General features: G+C 42.0%; 1 protein-coding gene across 2 annotated transcripts in view; it reads right to left on the bottom strand.

Moving 5' to 3' along the window:
- The window catches only part of TRIM28 (tripartite motif containing 28), a 30,134-nt gene extending 16,936 nt beyond the window's left edge, over positions 1 to 13,198 (bottom strand). For both annotated transcript variants that reach the window (XM_063300973.1, XM_063300974.1), the window contains exons 1-5: positions 12,943 to 13,198; positions 1,640 to 1,752; positions 1,400 to 1,532; positions 1,023 to 1,158; positions 220 to 336 (exon numbers count right to left, since the gene is read on the bottom strand). In XM_063300973.1, coding sequence (XP_063157043.1) covers positions 220 to 336; positions 1,023 to 1,158; positions 1,400 to 1,532; positions 1,640 to 1,752; positions 12,943 to 13,198 — 755 coding nt within the window. The remainder of the gene's footprint in view (positions 1 to 219; positions 337 to 1,022; positions 1,159 to 1,399; positions 1,533 to 1,639; positions 1,753 to 12,942) is intronic.
- Positions 13,199 to 21,538: the final 8,340 nt, after the last annotated feature.

Genomic DNA, 21,538 nt, shown 5'->3' with positions numbered 1-21,538 from the left:
ATTCAGATCCATCAACTAATTTCACTGTTTTATTCTCAGACTTCAAGATTGGCAAGGCTTTAAGTTAAGGCTTTTCAGAGGTTATGAGAAGTTTTTCAATTCTATGTCCAAAACTACACTAGAATGCATAGGAATGAGCAAGTCTTCCTCTTCCTCCAAGGTTCAGACATGCCAATGTTAACTCTTAAGGATCAGACGTTCATAGCAAAGGACACTTACGAAGTGCGCACTTCCTTGGTTGACTTCTGGAGATTGGCATTTTTATCCCCCAGGCGCTTGACCAATGAAGCCAGCATCTTGCGTTGGTTCTTGACTGCATCCTCCAAGAACTGGTACCTGCAAAGAGATTGTTCTAAACATTTGTATCGAAAGCTTTTCAGGGGCTCTATGTACATGCTACTAGTTTAACAACTATAGGAGAAAGTCTCCTAACCTGTTTGACATTACTGTATAGACATTCCATTTCAACCTAGGCCAGAGAAAGAAGAGTACTGCTAGACATAAGGCAAGACAATTTGCTAGACAGCAGATATTTAGTATCTTCTAACACAGTACACTGATTTCTTACCTTTTCACAAAGTGAGAGTCTAATTCTTTATGTTTATTTGGAAGTAAATTTCAGCAGCTTTAATGGAAATTGCATATATATACTCCAAAAAAGAGAGAAGCAATGTTAGGATGGTCACTTGAAACACTGTTCCCACAGGCACTGTAGCATCCACAACATCCCCAAACAGTATCTGATATTCAAAATTAAAATTTAAAAAATGGTCAAAATCTCATGAGATACATATTATCCCTTAAAAACACCATATTCTCATGCAGGTATCATTACCATTAAAAGAAAAATGTGTTGGGAGGAGACTCCACCACACTGCACAAAGTAACATGGAAGTATCCAAGATCTGAAAAGGCTGATAATGCCTGGCCCAGGATAATGAACTCTTCGTTTTCAGAAAACTGCAGACAGAATCATCCAAAATTAATAGGTCTATGCTTATACAGTCTACAGGAAAGCTTACTGGTGATCTTTGTGAGCATTCAGCTGACAGTCCCGGCATGTCAGGGTGTCACAGGTGTCACAGAACAGCACCAGAGGTTCATGCTTATGGACAGAGCAGTAGATAGTCTTCTCCCTCTCCTGTGATTTGGAGGAGCCTCAAGAGAAACAGAAACCATTCTGTTACTTATGTGGATAGATTGCCTTGCAGGGATTAAGAGCATATGAGATGCCAATGTCTGTATGAAAATAGCCTTCTTCAGGGAACCAACTGTAATAAGATTCAATTATTTGTCTAGCATGCCTCCAAGTAAAGCTTACATTTTCCTCATACTATTCTTTATCTGTGATTAGGATCATTTACAGTCCATGAGGTCTTCTCTTTGGGTTGCTGCCTACCTGTGGATCGGACAGTATGGTCCTTAGTGTACTTCACTCTCTGATGGGCCTCCACGCATGTCTCACACAGGGGCTCTTGGCACTCCACACAAAAGCTGGTGGCTGGGGCGTTATCTTCACAGCTGGTGCAACACTGATAGGAAAAGGCTACTGATTAATAAATCCAGAAAAAAAAAGGTCTCATCCCCCAGCCCTGGAAATGTAAAAACAGACAAGCCACATTCAGAAAACAAGCATTACCTGATTAGCATCCCTAGCATCCCCAAGAGCTTCTGTGCCACCATCCCTCAAAAAGTAGTTCTCCACAATGTCTTTTAGATAACATTGATGCTTGCATACTGGGCAATCAACCACTGGAGGAAGAAAGACAGATAAATCACTTAAAAACTACAAGTGTACAGAGCAAAAACCAACACTTCTTTTCAAACATCATTCTGGCCATATTTTCAGCAAGTTTACATGCAAATGATGGCTATTAGCTCCAGTGAATGCTTTATAGTTAAAACCAGCACTTTGAATTGTACTTGGAAGCTTACTGGCAGTCGTTACAATACTCAGAAAATTGATATTATATTTATTTAATATGTAAAGATCTATGCAGAATCACCCTCATATGTCAGTTTCCAATTATTTTAGTAACAGGCAAGTACTGTAAAGGAGCTTCACAGCTTGCTTGCTTGCTCTAGATGGACTTTTAAATATAATATAGCATCTCTGTTCATGTAAGGAACAAACACAAATAATTGGAACAGCAATATACTTCAAGCATATCTAGACCAGCCTTTCTCAGCTGGGGTTCTGCAAGAGATTAAAAGAAAGAAAGAAAATAAACTTCTGAAAAAAAACTGTGCATCATGCAATGCTAGCACTCACAGCAATAGGCATTTTTAGGCACTGTGATGCAGCTTATTGATGGCGCTGAAGTACCACGAGCTGTAATTTTTATGCAGGGGTACCCTGAGAACTGAAAATTATTTCAAGGGTTCCTCCAAGGAAAAAAAGGTTGAGAAAAGTTGATCTAAAGTCAGGTCCAAGAACAGAATTACTCCACGAAAGATAATGTTATCAAGAAAAATCTGACAATTAGCTACATGTGTATGTGCAGCAAGCAGCACACAGAGAAACATTAGGTAACATGTTAAAGGAAAATTTCCAAATTACACACATAAAATGCCAAGGACACTTATCTTTCCACCCTAGACATAAACCAGTTTGCTCTGTGCCAGCTTTCCCATCTTAGAACTCACCAAATCCCAGCCAGCATGGTCCAGAATATTTTGTGCAACACCTATTCCGCCCTCCAACTCTAAAAATCTTCCATTATGACCAAATATAAAATGTTGTGAAAAACATTCCACAGCAAGTCCAGAGTTTTTTTTATTCATGGCAATAATTTATATCATAATTTAAATCACTGCTCAGGAAGACATAAATTTCAATCACATTTTATTCATTAGTCATGAAGATTATGATATTATTTCTAGATAACTGCATTCTTGTTATTGGTAAAATCTGAATACATCAGTATTCAGAGAGAAATGCAGACAACATTTTCATTAGGTAAAATTGCACAAAACTATCATATTTTTTCAGATTAAAAATATGGAATGATCTTCATACCAAGCAGATGCATACTTCAAAGTCATTAGCTGAATCATCTTCAGTTGAATTCACTGTTGCAGATATTTAAAATATATTTTTGCCTTATGTACTAGAGGATCCAGCTTGTAACCTGTACTATTAGCCAGCTGGCTCTGTTGTTCTTGACATCCCAAAATTATTTATTTATTTTCTATCCCGACTTTATTATTTTTATAAATAACTCAAGGCGGCGAACATACCTAATACTCCTTCCTCCTCCTCTTTTCCCCACAGCTGATTGAGAGTGACTGGCCCAAGGTCACCAAGCCAGCTTCCGTGCTTAAAGTGGGACTAGAACTCTCAAGTCTCCTGGTTTCTAGCCCGTCGCCTTAACCACTAGACCCATTTAAGTATAAAATTATCTATGTGCCAAATTTTCAGTAATTTCTAGTAATACCTACTGTTCTGAAGTTCCAGCTATATAATGTCTAGTGGTGATCAATAGTTTTTTGAAATATACTGGGGTAGAGAAACCCTCATGTATTCTGTCAAAATATTGCTCAATTTTTTCTCATGCCATTTCCTCTGCTTCCTGTAAAATCTGCTTATAGAAATTCAAAGTGATGTTGTTACTAATAACAACATGATCACTTATATTTAAGTCACACAGAGAAACACTAGCACATCCTTTAACATGCACAAGGCAAGAATTTAGTCCACTGGGTCTCTGCATATTAAATTGACTTATTAAGCAGGGGGCAGCACCAGGCTGACCCTGCCTGGGAGGTAAACAGTCAGACCTAGTTAGCACTTGGAAGTGTGACCTTCAGGGAATACCAAGAATGTAAGTTAAACTGGAAAATCCAATAATAAACAACTTTCACATGAATGACAAGAAAGCTGCATAAATGTGTCCATGTAATCAACAGAAATTGAGTTCAACTTAAAGGAAACTACTTCTTTAAACCCAACATTTATTGTCGTGTTGGGGTGTGCAAAATTAATTTAAGGACAAAGCTATCCAAGGTTAAATCACCACTGAAGGAGACACACAATCTTGATCATCAGAATTATAATGCTTCAGCTTCGTTACACCTATTATGACCTTCAAATATATCAGGGACATATGCACAGAAGAACAGAAAACAAATTCCATGTAAATGAAAAAAGTTTGTCACAAGCCTAAAGATGTAATTCTCTAAAATGAGTAAGATGAGATGTGGCAGATAAAATGAACTACAGTCACATCTTTTCAGGCATGTTTTCAAACCAAACTGCTTCTATGTTGACAATGTTTTTTTAAAAAAACCTTGCAAATGGTTCATCACTGCATTGTCATTTGCTTTATAAACAAGATATAAACAATATGGAGAGAGCACCTTTCGAAAGAGAGAGATATCCTATTTCCCATACTTTTGGCCTTGAACTGGGAGGAACAGAAACAGCTGTCTGAAAAGTTACCATATTAGTCCAAAATCTAGTATTTTAGAAAACCTCAGACATAAAGGCAAGTCTTTAGCAAATGAAACAAACAATATTTTCACTTGCTAAAATTATATAAAAATGTTCTTAAAGCATATTTATAGAAGCCAATATTTCTGCTATCATCTGACTTGCTTATCTGCATAAATCAATTCAACATATTATCAAGTTGCAGGCCCAGTGACAGATTCTTTCCAGTGGCCTTTCATTTACATATCTACTTAATGACTGATCTGACAGTACATGCTCTCAAACAAGGTTTAAAACATTTGTTTCAACAGATCTATTAAAAAAATAAACCTCAGCCATGAATTTCCCTACAAAGAAGCAGATAAAATTCTCTTTTTCCTCCTCCTTCCAGTTATGTCCTCATTAACTACTATTACTTGTATACAAAGAAAGTATCTTCATCATGCCAGAGCCAGGAGGTTGCATCAAGTAATCTTCTTCTTAGCCACTTTACAAAAGAAATTTTTACGACAGGGCTTTGTCACTCAAATTCAGATCCAATCCTCTAAAGATTTTTCAAAGGCCATATCAGGAAATAACTCATTTTCAAATTATTGTATAGGAACATGAGAATATGTGACACACTTGCAATTCCATGCCAGACTGATTTTATGTTTTTAAGTTTTGCTCAGAAAAAACTTGTTAATCTCAATGAAGCTTTGTTCACATCCATGGTGTGATCTGACCCATATTCAATAAAAACTATTTGGAATTTATGTAACATAATAGCAATTGGTTTTAAATTTTGCTTATATAATTTATGTAAGCAAATCTTGTGAGAACTGCACACTAAGTTCGCCTCAAATACTTTCACAGATTCACACAAATAACATTTACATACACATACACATGCACCCATAGTGAAAGGTGATTATTTGCTCAGATCAGACATCCTCCCTATAATTAGGAATGGCCCCACCCTAAATGATGACATCTTGTCCCCCAAAGGGATGATGGGGCAGAATTCAGCAAGGCAGAAAGCAGTATTTCTGATAGGAGGACCAAGAAATCAAACAGGCAAAGTTTAACGGTAGCCACTTGAAAATTTCAAACATACGCAACTTGTAGAGCAGAGGATCACAGCACTGTGAAAAGGCCAGTTCTAAACAGGTTGCTTCAAAGAGCTTTTGGGCTTTAAAACTAAGACAATCATATGTACAATTTCCAGGAAGTACACCACACTGTATCTGGCCAGGCAACTGACATGAGTCAAATCTGATTTGATGGCACTTTAATAACTAACATTAGGTACTGCTGGGTTCATTTTTCATTGAGCATGCTGTACTTGAAAGCTACTATGGCACAGAGGCTATGCAGAAAATTTCCAAGTACTGTATCCAGTGCAAATTCTGCCACTACTGTAAACTCAGTAGTTGTCAGGTTTCAGGCCAGGCACAACTCTAAATCTTTACAAAAACATAACTCCACATTCAGCAACTAGAACTGCAGAAACTTCAAGGACTCAGTATTGTTAGATAAGCTACTTTACAGCACACAAAAAGACATCTATACACAGAAGATCTGCCCACTGCCAGATACTGTACAGAAATCAAGTCCTATGTATATAGGGTAGCCCAAGAGTTTACGTTTTAATTACCACTGCCTCAGAGCATTCATCTGCAATAATGGGGGCAACATTATCTCCTATCATGGTCATGTTTTAAAGACTGAACTACTAGTTAATTCACATGAAATCTTTGAATACTTGAAAGGATTTTAAAAATGTGCTCCTCTATAGAGAAAAGGACTAAGAAACAGAACTTCCATACCAGGAAAACTATCCAGGGTTAAGATCAGCTAGCATTTATCTCTGAAGAAAAGGCTCCACAGAAGATATGTTTTACTTACCTATACACAAAGTGTTAGACTAGACTGGCTAATGGCTTAGTCTGAGGCAGTTTGGTATATTCAATATAACAATACAGCATTTTCCTTAGAAATCAACCAAGATCTGCCATTTAGCATAAAAATACAGGGACAAGTATCACAGAATATAGGTGATCATGCATCGACTTAAAATCATTTCCTAGGTTTGTAAAGATGTTAATGTTGAAGTTGTTCTGCTGCAGAGCAACTTTGCCTTAATGTTTTCTCCTACCTGCCTTATCTAGTTACACCAGGATTTATCAACCAGGGTTCCGTGGAACCCTAGGGTTCTGCAAAAGGTCACTAGGTGTTCCCTGGAACATCACAATATATTTTAAAAATTATTTCAAATTTGGGCAACTTCATATTAAAGAGGTAAATTTCATTCTTTATTTTTAGTTTAAGAACACTGTTAATGCATATACAGGCCTACACATGAAACAAATATAATTTTGTAACTTGTGGCCTATATTTGAGCCTGAATGAGCAGAGGCTCCCCAAGGTCTGAAAAGTATTTCAAGGGTTCCTCCAGGGTCAAAAGGCTGAGTTACATATACATTACCCTTGTCTGAAGCATCTGAGTACAAAAGTTTTGCACAAGGCTGAGTTAACAGTTCTGGGGCACATCTACCTACATCAAATGTATCTGACCAGTCAGTCTGATCTTGAACAAAAGTCTGAATCTTCTAGGGTGAAACAGAAAACAGCTTCAGGTAGTATATTTAAATATGCAAATTATTTTAACTATAGCTTATTTTGCTCTCATTTTCATCTCTTCATCTCTTTACTCTTAAGAGTATATAATTAGCTCTAAATAGAATCTAAGGAGTGAATAACATCATTTCACAGTCTGTTCTCAAGTTTCAGTTGCAGATGAGATAAACCGCACTCTCTTGAATATTGTCAGAAACAATTGTTCACAGAACAAATTGTTGTCAGTCCCAAGTTTCCACCAATTTGAATTCTTTTTCCCAATCAACAGACTGAAGAAAAAGAACATTCAGAGCTAGCACAAGATGAGAGGATAAAATCTCCAGATGTAAGTGCTCACCTGCCATCATTCCTGGGGACAGGAAAAAACAGTTTAGTCTTTTGTGTACTACTTTCATTCCTGTTTACTCACACCAAAAGATGGTCTACTCAATCCTGCAAAATCCCAAGAAAATAGATAGGGCTTCATTTCACTCTTATTATCTCCTCAGTTAAAAGAGCAGCCTGCATACTGCTTTTAACAAAAAGAAAAAAGAGAAAAAGAAATGTTTCTTCTCAATGCAAAGTGTAGCACAGCTGCAGTAGGAAGTGATAGGTAGGATGCCCTTTAAAAAAAATCTATTCAAAGCTATAGCCTAAGCATGCCATTTTGAGAGAGATTCATCAACAGAAGCTGCAACCCTTGGCAGGAGGTAGCTATTGATCTGGAAATGGTGCTAAGAAAACACAGCTCTTGGCTTGCTAGGGCTGCTGTTAGATAATTGAGACTCTCACCAAAACTGTTCTTGGGGAAATTTTAAATCAATTCTTTCCCTTTCCTTGTAATGTAGCTGAGCTACATTTATGGGGAGGCAATTAAAGGGCCCAGACCAGGATCAGACCTGAGATTTTCAGAACTGGAAAAAAACTTAAATTGCATTGCTGTATGTGGATTGGTGCTTTCTTCCATCTCTTGTGCTCTCCCATCTGAACTAATTCCACAACTATCAGAATGCCTGTTCTGCCTAATCAACTTGTCTGCTACAGTGGTGCTCAGGACAAATGAACACACGCTCTCTAAATCTTAGCCCTCTAAACCCTCTCTCACATACATTCACTCATTGGGTTCTTGGGAAATTATCAGTTACTCACTATCCTAAAGTCCTTCTTGTGGTTTCTTGCCTCCTTTTATTTATAATGTAAGCAATGTAAGTGTTTCCTTCAGCAATGCAGATTTCTTTTAAGTCAAGCAGGGTTTAAGCTAAGGCTTTTAAACAACCACCTCATCCAGTTTCTCCCCCACTCTCCTGCTGCCTTTCTACCTCTTTTGTTGTAGGCAGGCTCAAAACAGTGAGTTGATTTATGAATAGTTGTTCAAGTATTTCTAAGTTAACTATTTATTTGCTTGTATTGTAATTAGGTTAAATTTATACAGTTAGTGGCTATTTGTAAACCCCTTCTACTACTCTCTTAAGAGTTAAGCAAGGACATTAATTACACTTGACTGGCACTTTTGCTGGGAAGACATTGTGCTCTTTGATCTTCCTCTGGAAAATGATCCACAAAGGATTGTCTCCCTGTCGCTTCCTTTCTTCAATGGCCTTCAAGCTACTCTGGTATGCTTCAAGAATTTTCCCCTAGCCTACTAGAGAATAAGCTTGCCTTCAGCAGCCAAAGTTACTAATCCATCATGATTTCCCAGCCATCACCTTCTTTCCCCAAAGTCCCAAACTAGTCAGCTCTTCTCTTCCTGCCAGCACATCACTGCCTTTCACTTGGTCCCCAGAAGTTTTTGTTTGGTGAAAAGCTTTTTATCTGTTATTCTCCCAGCCTGTGCTTATCAGAGTTAACAAAACACAATACAATACATGTCTTGGTGAACACATGACAGGATGGCAAACAGTGTTCAGCTACTGCATTCTGTCTTTCTCACGCACAAACACACACACAAAGAATAAATAGGAACTGCCTGGTCAGGTGTGTATAATCTCTGTGGTTGCTCTTATCTGCCTGATGTAACTCCAAAATGTGGGTTCCCCCCCCCAATTCTATTCCTACCCAAAATTATATTAAAGTTACACAAAATATTGGTTGTGGGAGTTACTTTATACTCCCATCTCCTTCTTAAAACCCTTACTCAAATTGCAACAGCCGGGCAATTCAGTGACCCTGACAGAACTGTTTAGCATATCACTCCTCCCAGTACAATTGTGTCACTGCTGACCTAGAGGAGCAGGGAGAGGACTCACTCATAACATGTCATATTTACAATGTGCCTGCAGGAAGCAGCAGTCAGATCTGGAACAAACTTCAAATGGGATGGGAAGCAGAAAACTCTGAATAGATATAGCTTAAAGCTGGCAGCACATTCAAAAGATGGCTATCTAGAGACTCATATGTTGCCTAACTCCTTCTAAAGGCCAAAACAGACTATGCATGAAGTCATAAGAAATACAGCAGCACTTCAGGCTGCTGATTAGAGATAATTCTAAGAAAACCATTCAGAAGTTTTAGCCAGTCCAAAATATAGCAGCTCACATGTTTATTGGGCAGATTCACTACTATCATGTCATATCACCAGAGCTTCATTGGTTACCAGTGTGTTTCCAAATGCAGTTCAGAATATTGGTAAGTTAAGTTATATCCTTCCTTTCCTCCAGGAATTCAAAGAAATAAACCTAACATTCCCTCCTCCAATTTTCCCCACAATAAGCCTGTAAAGTAAGCAGGGTTGAGAAAGCATGATAGATCCAAAGGGTTTCCACATTCCCAGCCTACATTCCTACTAGATTGACTGCCCCCTCCAGATTTTTGAAGCACTTCATTTACCTGGAAAAGAAGCATCCAGTACTATTCTAATTTCTGCAATGTGCCCAGTTTCCCAGGAAAGGAGGGAACACTATAGCACACCTGCTAGATTAGACCCCTGAAAGCTTTCAGGTCCCTCATCTCCATACTGCCACTTCTGAAGTAGCCCACCCACCAATTTTCTCTTTCCATCCAATTAAGGGGTTAAACATTTTATACTTTCACAGCACATAAAGGGGAGGTTGTGTGCCTGAGTTGGCAGGTTTGTGCCCTGAAGATCTGATTTAGCACTATATGCAGCTCTTAGCTTTCAGAGGGTTACGTATCCCATTTTGGTATGTGGGCCAAGTTTTGGGTTGTTTCATTTTATTTTTAATTGCCAAAACAAGAGAAAGTCAGGAGCCAGATTACATTTGGGAGAGAGGAATGAAAATTAGTGTTGTGATGCAAAGGGGGGAAAGGATGTATACTGGTCTTTTCTCTAGCAAGCAACTTCTTGCTTGAATCAGGTTGCACTGAAAATATAATCTGTACAGTTAACAAAGATGTAAACAAGCCTTGAGATAATGAAAACTTGAATGCCTTTTCAGTCACCAATAAACCACTAAGAGGTGGTGCTTTCACTCTTGTTACAGTGCAATCCTCTATGTTTCAAGTAAATCCCAAAAGGTTCAGTCAGGAACTTGCTATTGAATGGTTTTAAGACCACAGCTGAGGCAGCTTTTTTAAAATGGAAATTGGGGTGCTTTTTTTACTCAATTAACATAACTCAGAAATGTCACCACAAAGTAACAGTCACAGTGCCTGAAACTGGTGTTGTTAGGGCTTGATGATGCTGCCCCATGACATAATCCCCATCTTGTCCAAAATCCATGGTATTTTCCCCTTTAGGCCAACATGTAAAATCTATAAAGGACTGTCATCCATTATAATTTAACAAAGATCAGATAACCTGGCATGGGTATGATCAGAGGTTCATTTGGGAGTTTTGGAAAACACAGGCATGTCGAAACTCCTCTGATCATTAACCACTCTCCATCACTAACCCTTCCCTCCCAGCAGTTTGCCCACCCCATTAGCACTTTTATTTTTTGAGTTCCTTTCATATCCATCACTTACCCACTCCTTACTTTTGCCACCAACTTCTCCAAGCTTCCAAAAGAGAACAGATATTTATTTTATTTCTGGAAGAGGAGTCAAATTGGTACTATTCCACTCAAAACAGTATTTTGAAGTATATCTTTACCTTTAAATGCAGTAACCTTGTTTTGCTTGACTGCAGTGTGCAGAACATACTGAGGGATGCTGAGCTGAGCTCCTGTTGCTTATGCCAGATTCAATCACTTCCCTAGAAGAGACCTGTTCACCCAAAAGCTAATCAAGCTTTAGTTCTCAGTTCTACAGAACTAGATAAGGCATGGCAGGATCTGTCTTCCTTCTTTCTGGGAGTTAATTTGGCCCTGAAACCAGTCTCATTTTTTCTTTATTCTGCATCAATTTAACTTGGGAGATGCCCAAATGAGATGTGGGAGGATGGAGAGACAAACCAGCTCAGAGAAGTCAACCAGAATTCTGAAATCAGGCCCATCCCATCCCTGCTCCTATGTTCTGAAAAAATGGTTTTTCCCACTGCCTGGTGATATGCTGAAAAGGGATGTCAGCTAAACCAGAAAAGAAAACCAAAACGAATCATCTTGCATAGAAGGAATCATACAGTAAAAATCAGGACACAATTCAGCAACCATTCAGAAAAAAAGGAAGAATGAGAATAGGACTCATAATCGGAATAGCAAATCTTATGCCACTACTGCTGGATAGCACTTTAACTCAGTAATATGAAACAACCCAAATCTTTTGTCAACCAATTGTGGATTTGGGCATAAATAAGACATGACCTTCCAGACAGAAATACAAGGGATAAAGAAGATCAGGAAGAACAGCAAATAACATCAAATAAATATTACATAATATTAATTAATTCTTTAAAACTCCTATATTTTTTATTAGGCATGCATAAAAAATGCCCAATTCTATTCCATCCTTTTAAAAAAGGTGGTCCATTTTCCTTGTGTTCCTTTCAGAATGGTGATGTAATTCCACCTAAAAGCCACACGCTTCCAAACTGTATTACACACAGAGAAAGGTATGTTCTCTTAACATACTTAGAGATAATTTAGTTGTGATTACTCAAGCAATATAAATGGTGTGCGTGTGTGTTCTGGGCCCCAAAATACCATGAATTAGGTACTAGGCTAAAACGTGTGTTTGCGATTTTATGGCCAGCATGTCGTGGGAATATACCCAAACACACGGGATTAGGGAAGTGACTTCCTTCCTAAAATCAAGAGCTGTGGACCCTTCACACGGATGGGCTCTTCCTTCTGTGTCTGTTGATAAAGGGCAGCCTTACTACTTTAAAAGGGGGGGGGGAGCCGTGGCGTCCCCTTCACCCTTCCCCGCTAGACCCAGTTCTCGCGATAGGCGCTCCCGGGCTATACATACTCGCCTCAACGGAATGCGCATGGCCACGCCCCTCCGGCTGCACCGCCGCCGCCATACATCCGATCCTCCCGAGGAAGCCAAATCATCCCCCTCCTCACGCCCCTTCCCTTATCAAAAGCACTCCAATGCAAACTTCCTCTTGCAACAAGTTCTCCCGCTAAGAAAGGAGCACAGAAATACACAGTAGAGAGAAAGATCCAAGCGGGAATCCATTCATCCCCCGCCTCGTGTGCTTCCCCCCACCATCTCCCGCCTTCATTCACCGCCCCTTCTCCTTTCCTCCATTTTTGCACTCCTAACTACAGGCGTCCTCAGCACAATTGCGCCCCCTCAACACACCCCATCACGTAAGCCGCCTCTTGCGCGCAGCACGAAGCGCCGACAAGCGGGTGAAACCCCATCCAGAGACAACCCTCGCCGGTACTGCAAACAAACAATGCACGGGAGCAGGAGGATAATAATAAAAGCCCTCAGCAAAAGCATGCTCGCCTTTCCGCCCCATTGCAAGCCTATTCTTCAAGGGACGGTTTTCCTCTCCATCATCTAGCCCAGAAAGAGTTCCCGGGGCTCTACCTCCCCGAGTCCGCCACCACCACATCTCTTACCTTGCCCATCCTTGTTGTTGCCGGCCGAGACGGGCTCTACTTTGATGCACTCTTTGCAGACGGTGTGGAGACAAGGCAAGAGCCGCGGATCCCGCTCGGATCGGAGCCGCTCTCGGCACACGCCACATTTCTCCAGCAAGTCGATACCTTCCACGTTGAGAGGGGCGGAGGAGGAGGAGCGTTGCTTGTCCCCGGCGGCGCCGCCTCCGCCAGCTTCCGCCGGAGCAGAGGCCGTCGCCGTCCCAGAGGCCGACATCGCAGTCCCGGAGTTGCTGCTACTGCCGCTGCTGCTACTGCCGCCGCCACCGGCACCAAGCCGAAAAGCCGCGAGAGCGTAGGCGCGTGCGGGAACTGGGCCTCGCGAGTACTGGAACCGTTGCGGCCGCGACGGCACAGGCACGCGAGGTCGCTAGACAACGAAAGCAGCGCGCGCACCTCACCGTCACAGAGGGAGGCCTGTCTCTGTCCCCGCTTACTCGCTTCGGTGCCCCTCCTCCCTAAGCACCGCCCACTTCGCCGATTGAACGACGGGTAATTTGAGGGGGGAGCGGAGGGGAAAGAGTGGCAAGCTGTTTAGAACCTTTTTCTGACTTTTACTTTTCCCCGCCCAGTCAGTCCGTATCTTCAGAGAGGGTGCTGCGTCACTGACAGACAGGCAATCCAACCAATCGTCAAAGTTCCAGGGTTTTGTTTTTTTTAAGGAAAGTTCAGTTAAAAACAGGAGAGAAACAGAAAGAGTTCTATTAGAACTCGGTTAGACTTCATTAGATTTTATCGGAGAACAAATCAGAAACGGAAAAGTTAAAGTTCCGCTCTTTTCCTAAGGGGCGGGACAAACGAAAGAAGATTTAAGACGTTGAAACCATGGCAACCTGGAATTCATCCGGGCTGGAAGGGAGCGGGGCTTGGGATTGGCGGGAAAAGAGCCAGTAACGGCCTTAAACTGAGAAGCTACCTGGATGGTCGAGCCAATCATTTCCGTTCGTCTGTGTCGCTGCCTGAACGAATTCCTTTTAGCCTCCATGTTGGGAACCGAACGGCCCTTCCTTGAGACAGTACAGTAAATGGCTGAAACGGGTCAAGCGTCTGGGTTGTGTACTCTTTCCTAGATGACTGCAGAGATCTCAGGTGACCCTAGTGTATGGAGAGAGAGAGAAATGTAAGCACAGACTAACCAGCTTCTGAAGTTAAATTTCTAAAAAGGTGGCTGAATTCACAATTGCTTCACAAATTACAAATGCCACTAGACAAAACAAGACGGAGTTCTTAAATAGTTACTCTGAATCCACAATTAGCTGGACTCAAACATAAATTTACTACACTGTAGTTTATAAACCAGTGTTGCTGAGTTCACACATGAACACATTACCTGGTGGTTTGCTTGCTATAGTGTATGGATGCAATCCAGGAGGTGGTAAGCTTTATTGGGGGTGCATTTGCTTCATATACCACCGAAGGCTGATTCTGCACACATTTTCTTTTATTATATTTATTATTGCCAATTATTGAGCACTTAGAGAAGTCTAACAGACTGCATGCTTAAAATCCTGCAGTGTTTAGTAACTGAAAGTTACTTTGTACAAGTAGTGAAAAACTTATACTAAAATTATACTATGTTTATATGTTTATGTCGTTTTCCCATGCATTCAAGTTGGTCTACATAGCATTTACCATTTTATCCCTTCAACAATTCTGTGATGGTTTGGGCTGAGAGAGTGATTGGACCAAAGACATCCACAATGCTTTCATGGGTGAGGTAGACTCAGACTTCCATCTCCAGAATCTAAGTTTGAGCAACCTTGTTACTATATTCACACATTGCAGTAAGCATGGTTTGTTAACTAAATCATACTGTAGTGCCTAATGTCATGTGTAATGATAACATAAGCCATGTTTCAGAAATCACAACATGCAAAACTGGCCTAAAAGCTACATTATGGCTATGTCTGTTGTGTGAAACCTGCTAATTACTGTTTTCATACATTTTTGCTGTATGCTGCCCAGAGTCACTTCTTGTGAGATGGGTGGCCATATAAAATTGATAAATAAATTCTGATTTATTCAGTAAACATTGGTTTTATGCAGTGTCTGGACAAATCTTAGGCAATCTACAATTCAGACTTTGTTTTAGTATACGACATTAGACCAAGTTCTGATGTTCATATATCTCATTAAAGAAGATTCTGGCCTGCAAAAGTTTATGTTGCTGTACTTTTTGTCTTTAATGTTACTTTTTATTTCGCTATCTAAGATTAGCACGTAACAGAAAATATAGGAAGCAGTGTTCAGTAAAAGAAAATACAGCCCACATAAAACATTCTGAGACTATGAAATATCTCACTTATTTCCAATAAATGGATGGAAAAACATGTTATAACACCAAATGCACCAAATTTAAAATTAGCCAAGTTTAGCATATGTGAATGCAGCTGCTAAACGTAATGTGATTTCTTTTGGGTTCTTTGAGACATCTTACCTTGTAAACATTTAGTATGTTGTACAAACACAGTAATAGTTTTGAATTATTTATTATATTGAAGTCTCTGCGTTCCAATTTATTAAAAAATTCCATGGTTGGGGGTAGAGGTACATACACAAAAAACACTACAGTTGCATGGATGGCAATTTTAAAAAGCCTACATTGAATTTTTGGGCAGGTCACAATAAATTCCCCTGTTTTCTTATGTGTGAACCACCTGCAGGGTAAAGATAGGGCCATTTAGATGTTAATACAGTATAGTGGAGCAATCAGGATCAGTTTATGCTTTTGCATTGTTAACAGAAATACAACTCTTTATCCTCTTTTCTCTTTACTCAATTGCTACATAACTTTGGAAATATCTTAATGGGGATGGGGATAGAAAATAAAAAGAAAGATGGGCATTCAGTTACATAACCTCCCTGTCCACTGTGCTGTCCATTGTTTTTGAATGAATGAATTCTTAGAGGACTTCCTGGCATTCTCCCATCCTCAGATCTCTATATTCAACTCCTCATAAGATCAAAGATTGCTAAAATTAGAAACAGGAAGCCATAGCTTTTATATTTATCACTATAATAGCTACAGATGCTGGGGATGTGAAAAAGGGCAATGAAATTTCAGAAGACAGAATATTGTATTCAGTGTTACCAACATTATGTACTGAGGGACACTGATGTATTAACAGTCAGTATTGATTCCAGCAGCAATTCCAGTTAGTTTTGTGCATGGTGGAGGACAGAAATTGTCCATTGCTTCAGGGACAACATTTATCAGAGTTTATCTCAACTAGATTAATGTCATGATGTAGGTTGGCATGTAGCTTTCCCCAAGAAGTGGTGCAGTTTAGACTCTGAACTTCATGATGTACAGAGATAATGTTTTTAGAGAATCATATATCTTACTTGGGAATGAAATAAATGAATCCTCAATTTAACAGACTAATGGGGAGAAGAGATGTCTGTTAAATGTCTATTGAATCAGAGTGGGACTTGCCACCTGCATAAAATGGCAAATGAGCTTTTAGATAATGTGTATTTTATACATGTGTAAAATGAGAATGAGATTTTATACATGCGTATTTTATACATATCTAAAATATGGGGTAGGATTTTACACATGCACAGAAGCATACAATGTACTGGTGGAGTTTGTCTATTGCAGCCGAGATTTGTTAAATTTTTACTTCATATTATTATAAAATAGCATTAATAAATAACCAATTGGCTGTCCCTGACTTTAAATGTACTTTTTAAAAAGTAAGACAATATGATGCTATGATAAGCAGTGTCACTCCTGATGGATCTAAATATCCACATCACCCTAGATTCTGGTATAGGATCTGTTTGCTATTGCACACATCACCTGGCTAATAGTTAGGACAGTCTTGGAGTATACAATTCTAGACTTCAGTTGTATGATTCAGCTCTAACTGTACACAGTTCAAAAGCAAGTCGGTAAAGCCTTCAAGTTAAGTCCTCTGTGCTGACTGCTGATTCTTAGTTTGTTTTTTGCCAGACCATCTTCTACAGTAAATCTTAATTTCTTTGTCAGATTGTCTGGTTCAGTCCTCTAGCTTTGACATGTTGCTGAATCACAGTTCCCAGAAGCCCAAGCCGGTATTGCCAATGATGAGGAATGCTAAGAATTGCAATGACCCCAAGATCATAGGTTATTCTTACCTATCAGAGATCTTATTCCCGAATCCTATTCAATGGCTACCTCAGGTCCAGTCAGAAAAATCACTTTTATTTTTAGTTATTTCCTTTTCTTTAGTTAAAACTCATACAAGAAGACTTGCAAGTTGTATCCAAAATAAAAACATTCTGAATGGGACAAAAACAGTTGGATGATCTATGGAGATAAGCAGATTGGATAGTAGTTGTGAATAAAGTTAATCCCTAAAACATAATGATAATGCTAGATAAGCTTGAAAGATACCATTTCTAGCATTCTTTTCTTACAGAGGTCAAAAAGTTGCCTAATACAAACACCCTATGGGGATGGGCCATTTTGGAAAGCGGTTTGCTGTTGGAGAGAGAAGAGCCAGCTCTCCCTAATGCTATGAATTCACTCCACCCCTGCAAAATATTTCTAGGCAGCAAAGATACTGACATCAAGGTTGTTTTGGAGGCTCATGTTCTGCAGGAGAGTGTATTTTCAAAGGAAGTCATTGCTGAGAAGGGAAGAGCTACTGTATTTGTTCCTTTGGGGATATTTTTACCACCCCCCCCGAAGAATCACATAACAATCAGGATTTAAAGCAGTTTTCATTGTCATTTTACATTGTCTTTCCATGTGGTTTTGTTGGTAAAATATAGGAATGGTTTCTACGCTAAGAAATGATGATGTGATCATCTGCCTCCAGAATCTTCCTATATCGTGGCTGCTTGATATAGCTGCCTTCTTGCTTTAGCTGGGCAACTGGAATGACCTTCACACTTCGGGGGACCATGCTGGAAATAAATATTCTTCACTCATCCCTTCCAGGAAAATACCCATCCACCCTCATGCTACAATGAGGCAACATAACAGGAGTTGAGGGAGAGAGTAACTGAACCAAAATCACCCAGCTGGTTTCCATGCCTTAGAAAGACTAGAACTCTTGGTTTTTCAGTTTCTAGTCCAGTAGCTGAACCACTACAACAAACTGGCTCTCAGATGGATCATATAATTCTGACTCAAGGCACAAGTGTCCAGACTCAAATTACTGTATTTTAGATACATTAGGCAAATACTTAGCTCTCTTGAGAAGCCTATAATGCTGGGGGGAAAAGGAAGAAAAGAGAAGAAGAGGATGACCAGCAGCAGGGTGGGATGGACTTAATTACTGTGCTGATAGGTGCACCATTTGAAGACCAGATTAGGGACAGATCATCCTAGAGATGGTCTATCTGTGTGGTCTCTTAAGAGTCAACACTGACTTGATGATACATAATCACTTATTAAAAACAGTGTTAGAGTTTAATCACAATGGATGTTTACCCTGTACCCTTAATCAAGTCAAAGACTTAACAGCTGCAGTTGTTCAACATGCTAAGCTTTTTTTAGTTTTAACCTCAGTTTTTTGTGGCTTAGCAGGTGGTACAAATCCTGCTCATTTTGGTTAGTTTATGATTGCATGGATTAATTCATTAACCAGGTTAAGCATCTTGTGCAAATATAATCAATGTGTGGGAGGGAATGAAGGGAGTATATGTGAATGAAATATATGGATGTGACTGAATGAACTATAGGCCTTGGCGTTGTAGGCCCGAGGACATGGAGGGAGCTGGGCAAGGAGATCTGGGCCATCCCCTCCCTACCTGCCGGAAGCGGTGGAGAGCAGTTGGGGCCCCTCCAGTGTGAATGAGGACACCCTCCTGGGGTGAGAGACAAGGGGGGGGGGGTCAGGAAGTGTCTGATGGTGTGGGAGAGCACTCACCTCCTGAGTGAGAGGCAGGAGGTGAGGGGGAGTGAATGAGATGCCCCTGGCCGAGAGGGCGAACAGGGAGCATTGTGATTGAATAATGAATGGGGGGGGCGGTGATGGCTGGGCCCAGATGGCGCCGAGAGCGCGAGCTGGTGCGCCAGAGGGCTTGCCATTGCCCTGTGGGTAATTGTGTATGTGTGAGGGTGTGTGAGTGGATGGAGGGACCTCTACTCCAAGCGGGAGACTCCGGAAGTGCTGGAATGGGGCTAGGTGGGTTTGGAGTCTCTGGGGGCTGCAGGGTGGGCCATACTATTGAGGTGGTGATGGGTAGGGGACGTTATGGCGGGAGCCGGAGGGCAGGCCATCTTCGGGGAAGACACCCCCGGTGTTTGTTACCAGTGGCGTGTTCCGGCCCTCTGCGCTCAGACCCAGGTCCTGGTCAGCAGACCCACAGGGGCCCTGGTCTTCGGCTGTTGCTACTTAACGCCAGGTCTGTTAACAACAAAGCCCCCCTCGTAAGTGACTTGATCACTGAGGAGGGGGCAGACCTGGCATGTATTACCGAGACCTGGCTGGGCCCCGAAGGGGGGGGTGCCCCTTTCAGAAATGTGCCCGGCCAGGTTTACAGTATGGCACCAGCTGAGACTCCAGGGCAGGGGGGGAGGGGTGGCAGTTGTCATCTGGGAGTGTCTGGTGGCCTTCAGGGGCCCTGCCCCACAAGTGGCCGGTTGTGAGACCCTGTTTTTCAAGTTGGGTGCGCAAGAGCAGTTGGGAGTGTTGCTGCTGTACCAGCCTCCCTGCTGCATGGCAACCTCCCTGCCTGAGCTGCTGGAGGCCATCTCAGGGTTGGCAGTGGAGTTCCCCAGGCTTATGATTCTGGGGGACTTCAATCTGCCTTCCCTGGGGCGGGCCTCTGAGGCAGCTCGGGAATTCATGGCTACCATGGCAGCCATGGACCTGACTCAGATTATTCGCGACCCAACTCGAGACAGTGGCCTCACCCCAGATTGTTTTCTTATCGGAGCAGTGGCAATGTGACCTGAGGGGAGAGTTACAGCTATCCCCATTGTCATGGTCAGATCACACCCTGGTGGCCTTGAGATTTTCTTATGCCACCCCCTCCGCAGGGAGGCAGGACCCATTCGATTGGTCCGCCCCCGGCAACTGATGGACCCAGTAGGGTTTCAGAGGGAGCTGGCGGTTATACCCGGGGATCTGCTGCACGGTCCAGTGGAGGCCCTGGCCACCACCTGGAATAGGGAGGTGGCTGGGGCCTTGGAAGGGATCGCACCTGTGCGACCTCTCTTGCCTCATCACACTCGATGCTCCCCGTGGTTTACAGAGGAGCTGAGGGTTTTGAAGAGGACTAAGAGACGTCTAGAGCGCCGCTGGAGGAAGACAAAGACCAAATCCGACCGAACACTGGTTAGAGCCGCTATTAAGGCCTACCTAGTGGCGATTAAAGCGGCGAAGCGTCAATACTTCTCCGCTCTTAGTGCGTCTGCGGAATGCCACCCAACGGCCCTATTTAAAATCACTCAATCCCTTTTGGGGAAGGTGGGTGCAGTGACCCACCTACAGGGCTGTGCAGAGGAGTTCTCGGAGCATCTGCAAGACAAAATCGCTCGGATCCGCTCTACGCTAGACTCCAAGCGTGAGGCAGGGTCTGTGGAGATACCAAGGGATTGTACTTACCATGTTATCTGGGAACAGTTTGATCCTGTTGGACCCGAGGAAGTGGACAGGATCCTCCAGACGGTAAATGCCACCACTTGCCAATTAGATCCATGTCCCTCCTGGCTGGTGAAAGCAGCTCGGGAGGTGACATGTGGTTGGGTCCAGGCGATGGTTAATACGTCCTTAAGGGAGGGGGTATTTCCAGCTGCCTTTAAGGAGGCACTGGTGCAACCCCTCCTCAAGAAACCATCGTTGGACCCTACTGTACTTGATAATTTTCGTCCAGTCTCCCACCTCCCCTTTTTGGGGAAAGTGGTTGAGAAAGTGGTGGCATTACAACTCCAGAGGATTCTGGAGGAAACGGATTATCTAGACCCCTTTCAGTCTCAGGTTTCAGGCCAGGATATGGGACAGAAACGGCATTGGTCGCACTTATGGATGATCTCTGGCAGGAGCGGGATAGGGGTAGTGCATCCATCCTGGCTCTTCTTGACCTCTCAGCGGCTTTCGATACCATCGACCATGGTATCCTTTTGGGTCAGCTCAGGGAGTTGGGGGTGGGTGGCATAGTTTTGCGCTGGTTCACCTCCTTCCTCCAGGGCCGGTCCCAGTCAGTGGTGATGGGGGGGGAGAGATCCGACCCTCGACCTCTCCTTTGTGGGGTGCCGCAGGGCTCCGTCCTCTCTCCTCTCCTATTTAACATCTACATGAAACCGCTGGGCGAGATCATCCGTCACCACGGGATGAGGTATCATCAGTATGCTGATGATACTCAGTTGTATATCTCCATCCTGGGTGAGGTAAGTGATGCTGTGACTGCCCTCTCTCGGTGCCTGGGGGCTGTAGGGGTCTGGATGGGGAACAACAGGCTTCAGCTGAACCCTGGTAAGACGGAGTTGCTGTGGGTTAAGGGTTCCTCCATATCCGGGACTTTGTCATCTTTAGTTCTGGATGAGGTTGCACTGCCCCAGACAGACCCGGTGCATAACCTGGGGGTCCTCATGGACTCACAGCTCCTGCTCAAAGAG

This window comes from Candoia aspera, chromosome 4 (assembly GCF_035149785.1).
Source record: "Candoia aspera isolate rCanAsp1 chromosome 4, rCanAsp1.hap2, whole genome shotgun sequence".
Taxonomy (NCBI): Eukaryota; Metazoa; Chordata; class Lepidosauria; order Squamata; family Boidae; genus Candoia; species Candoia aspera.
The sequence above is the reverse complement of the archived record's forward strand: the minus strand, read 5'-3'. Positions and strand labels throughout refer to the sequence as shown.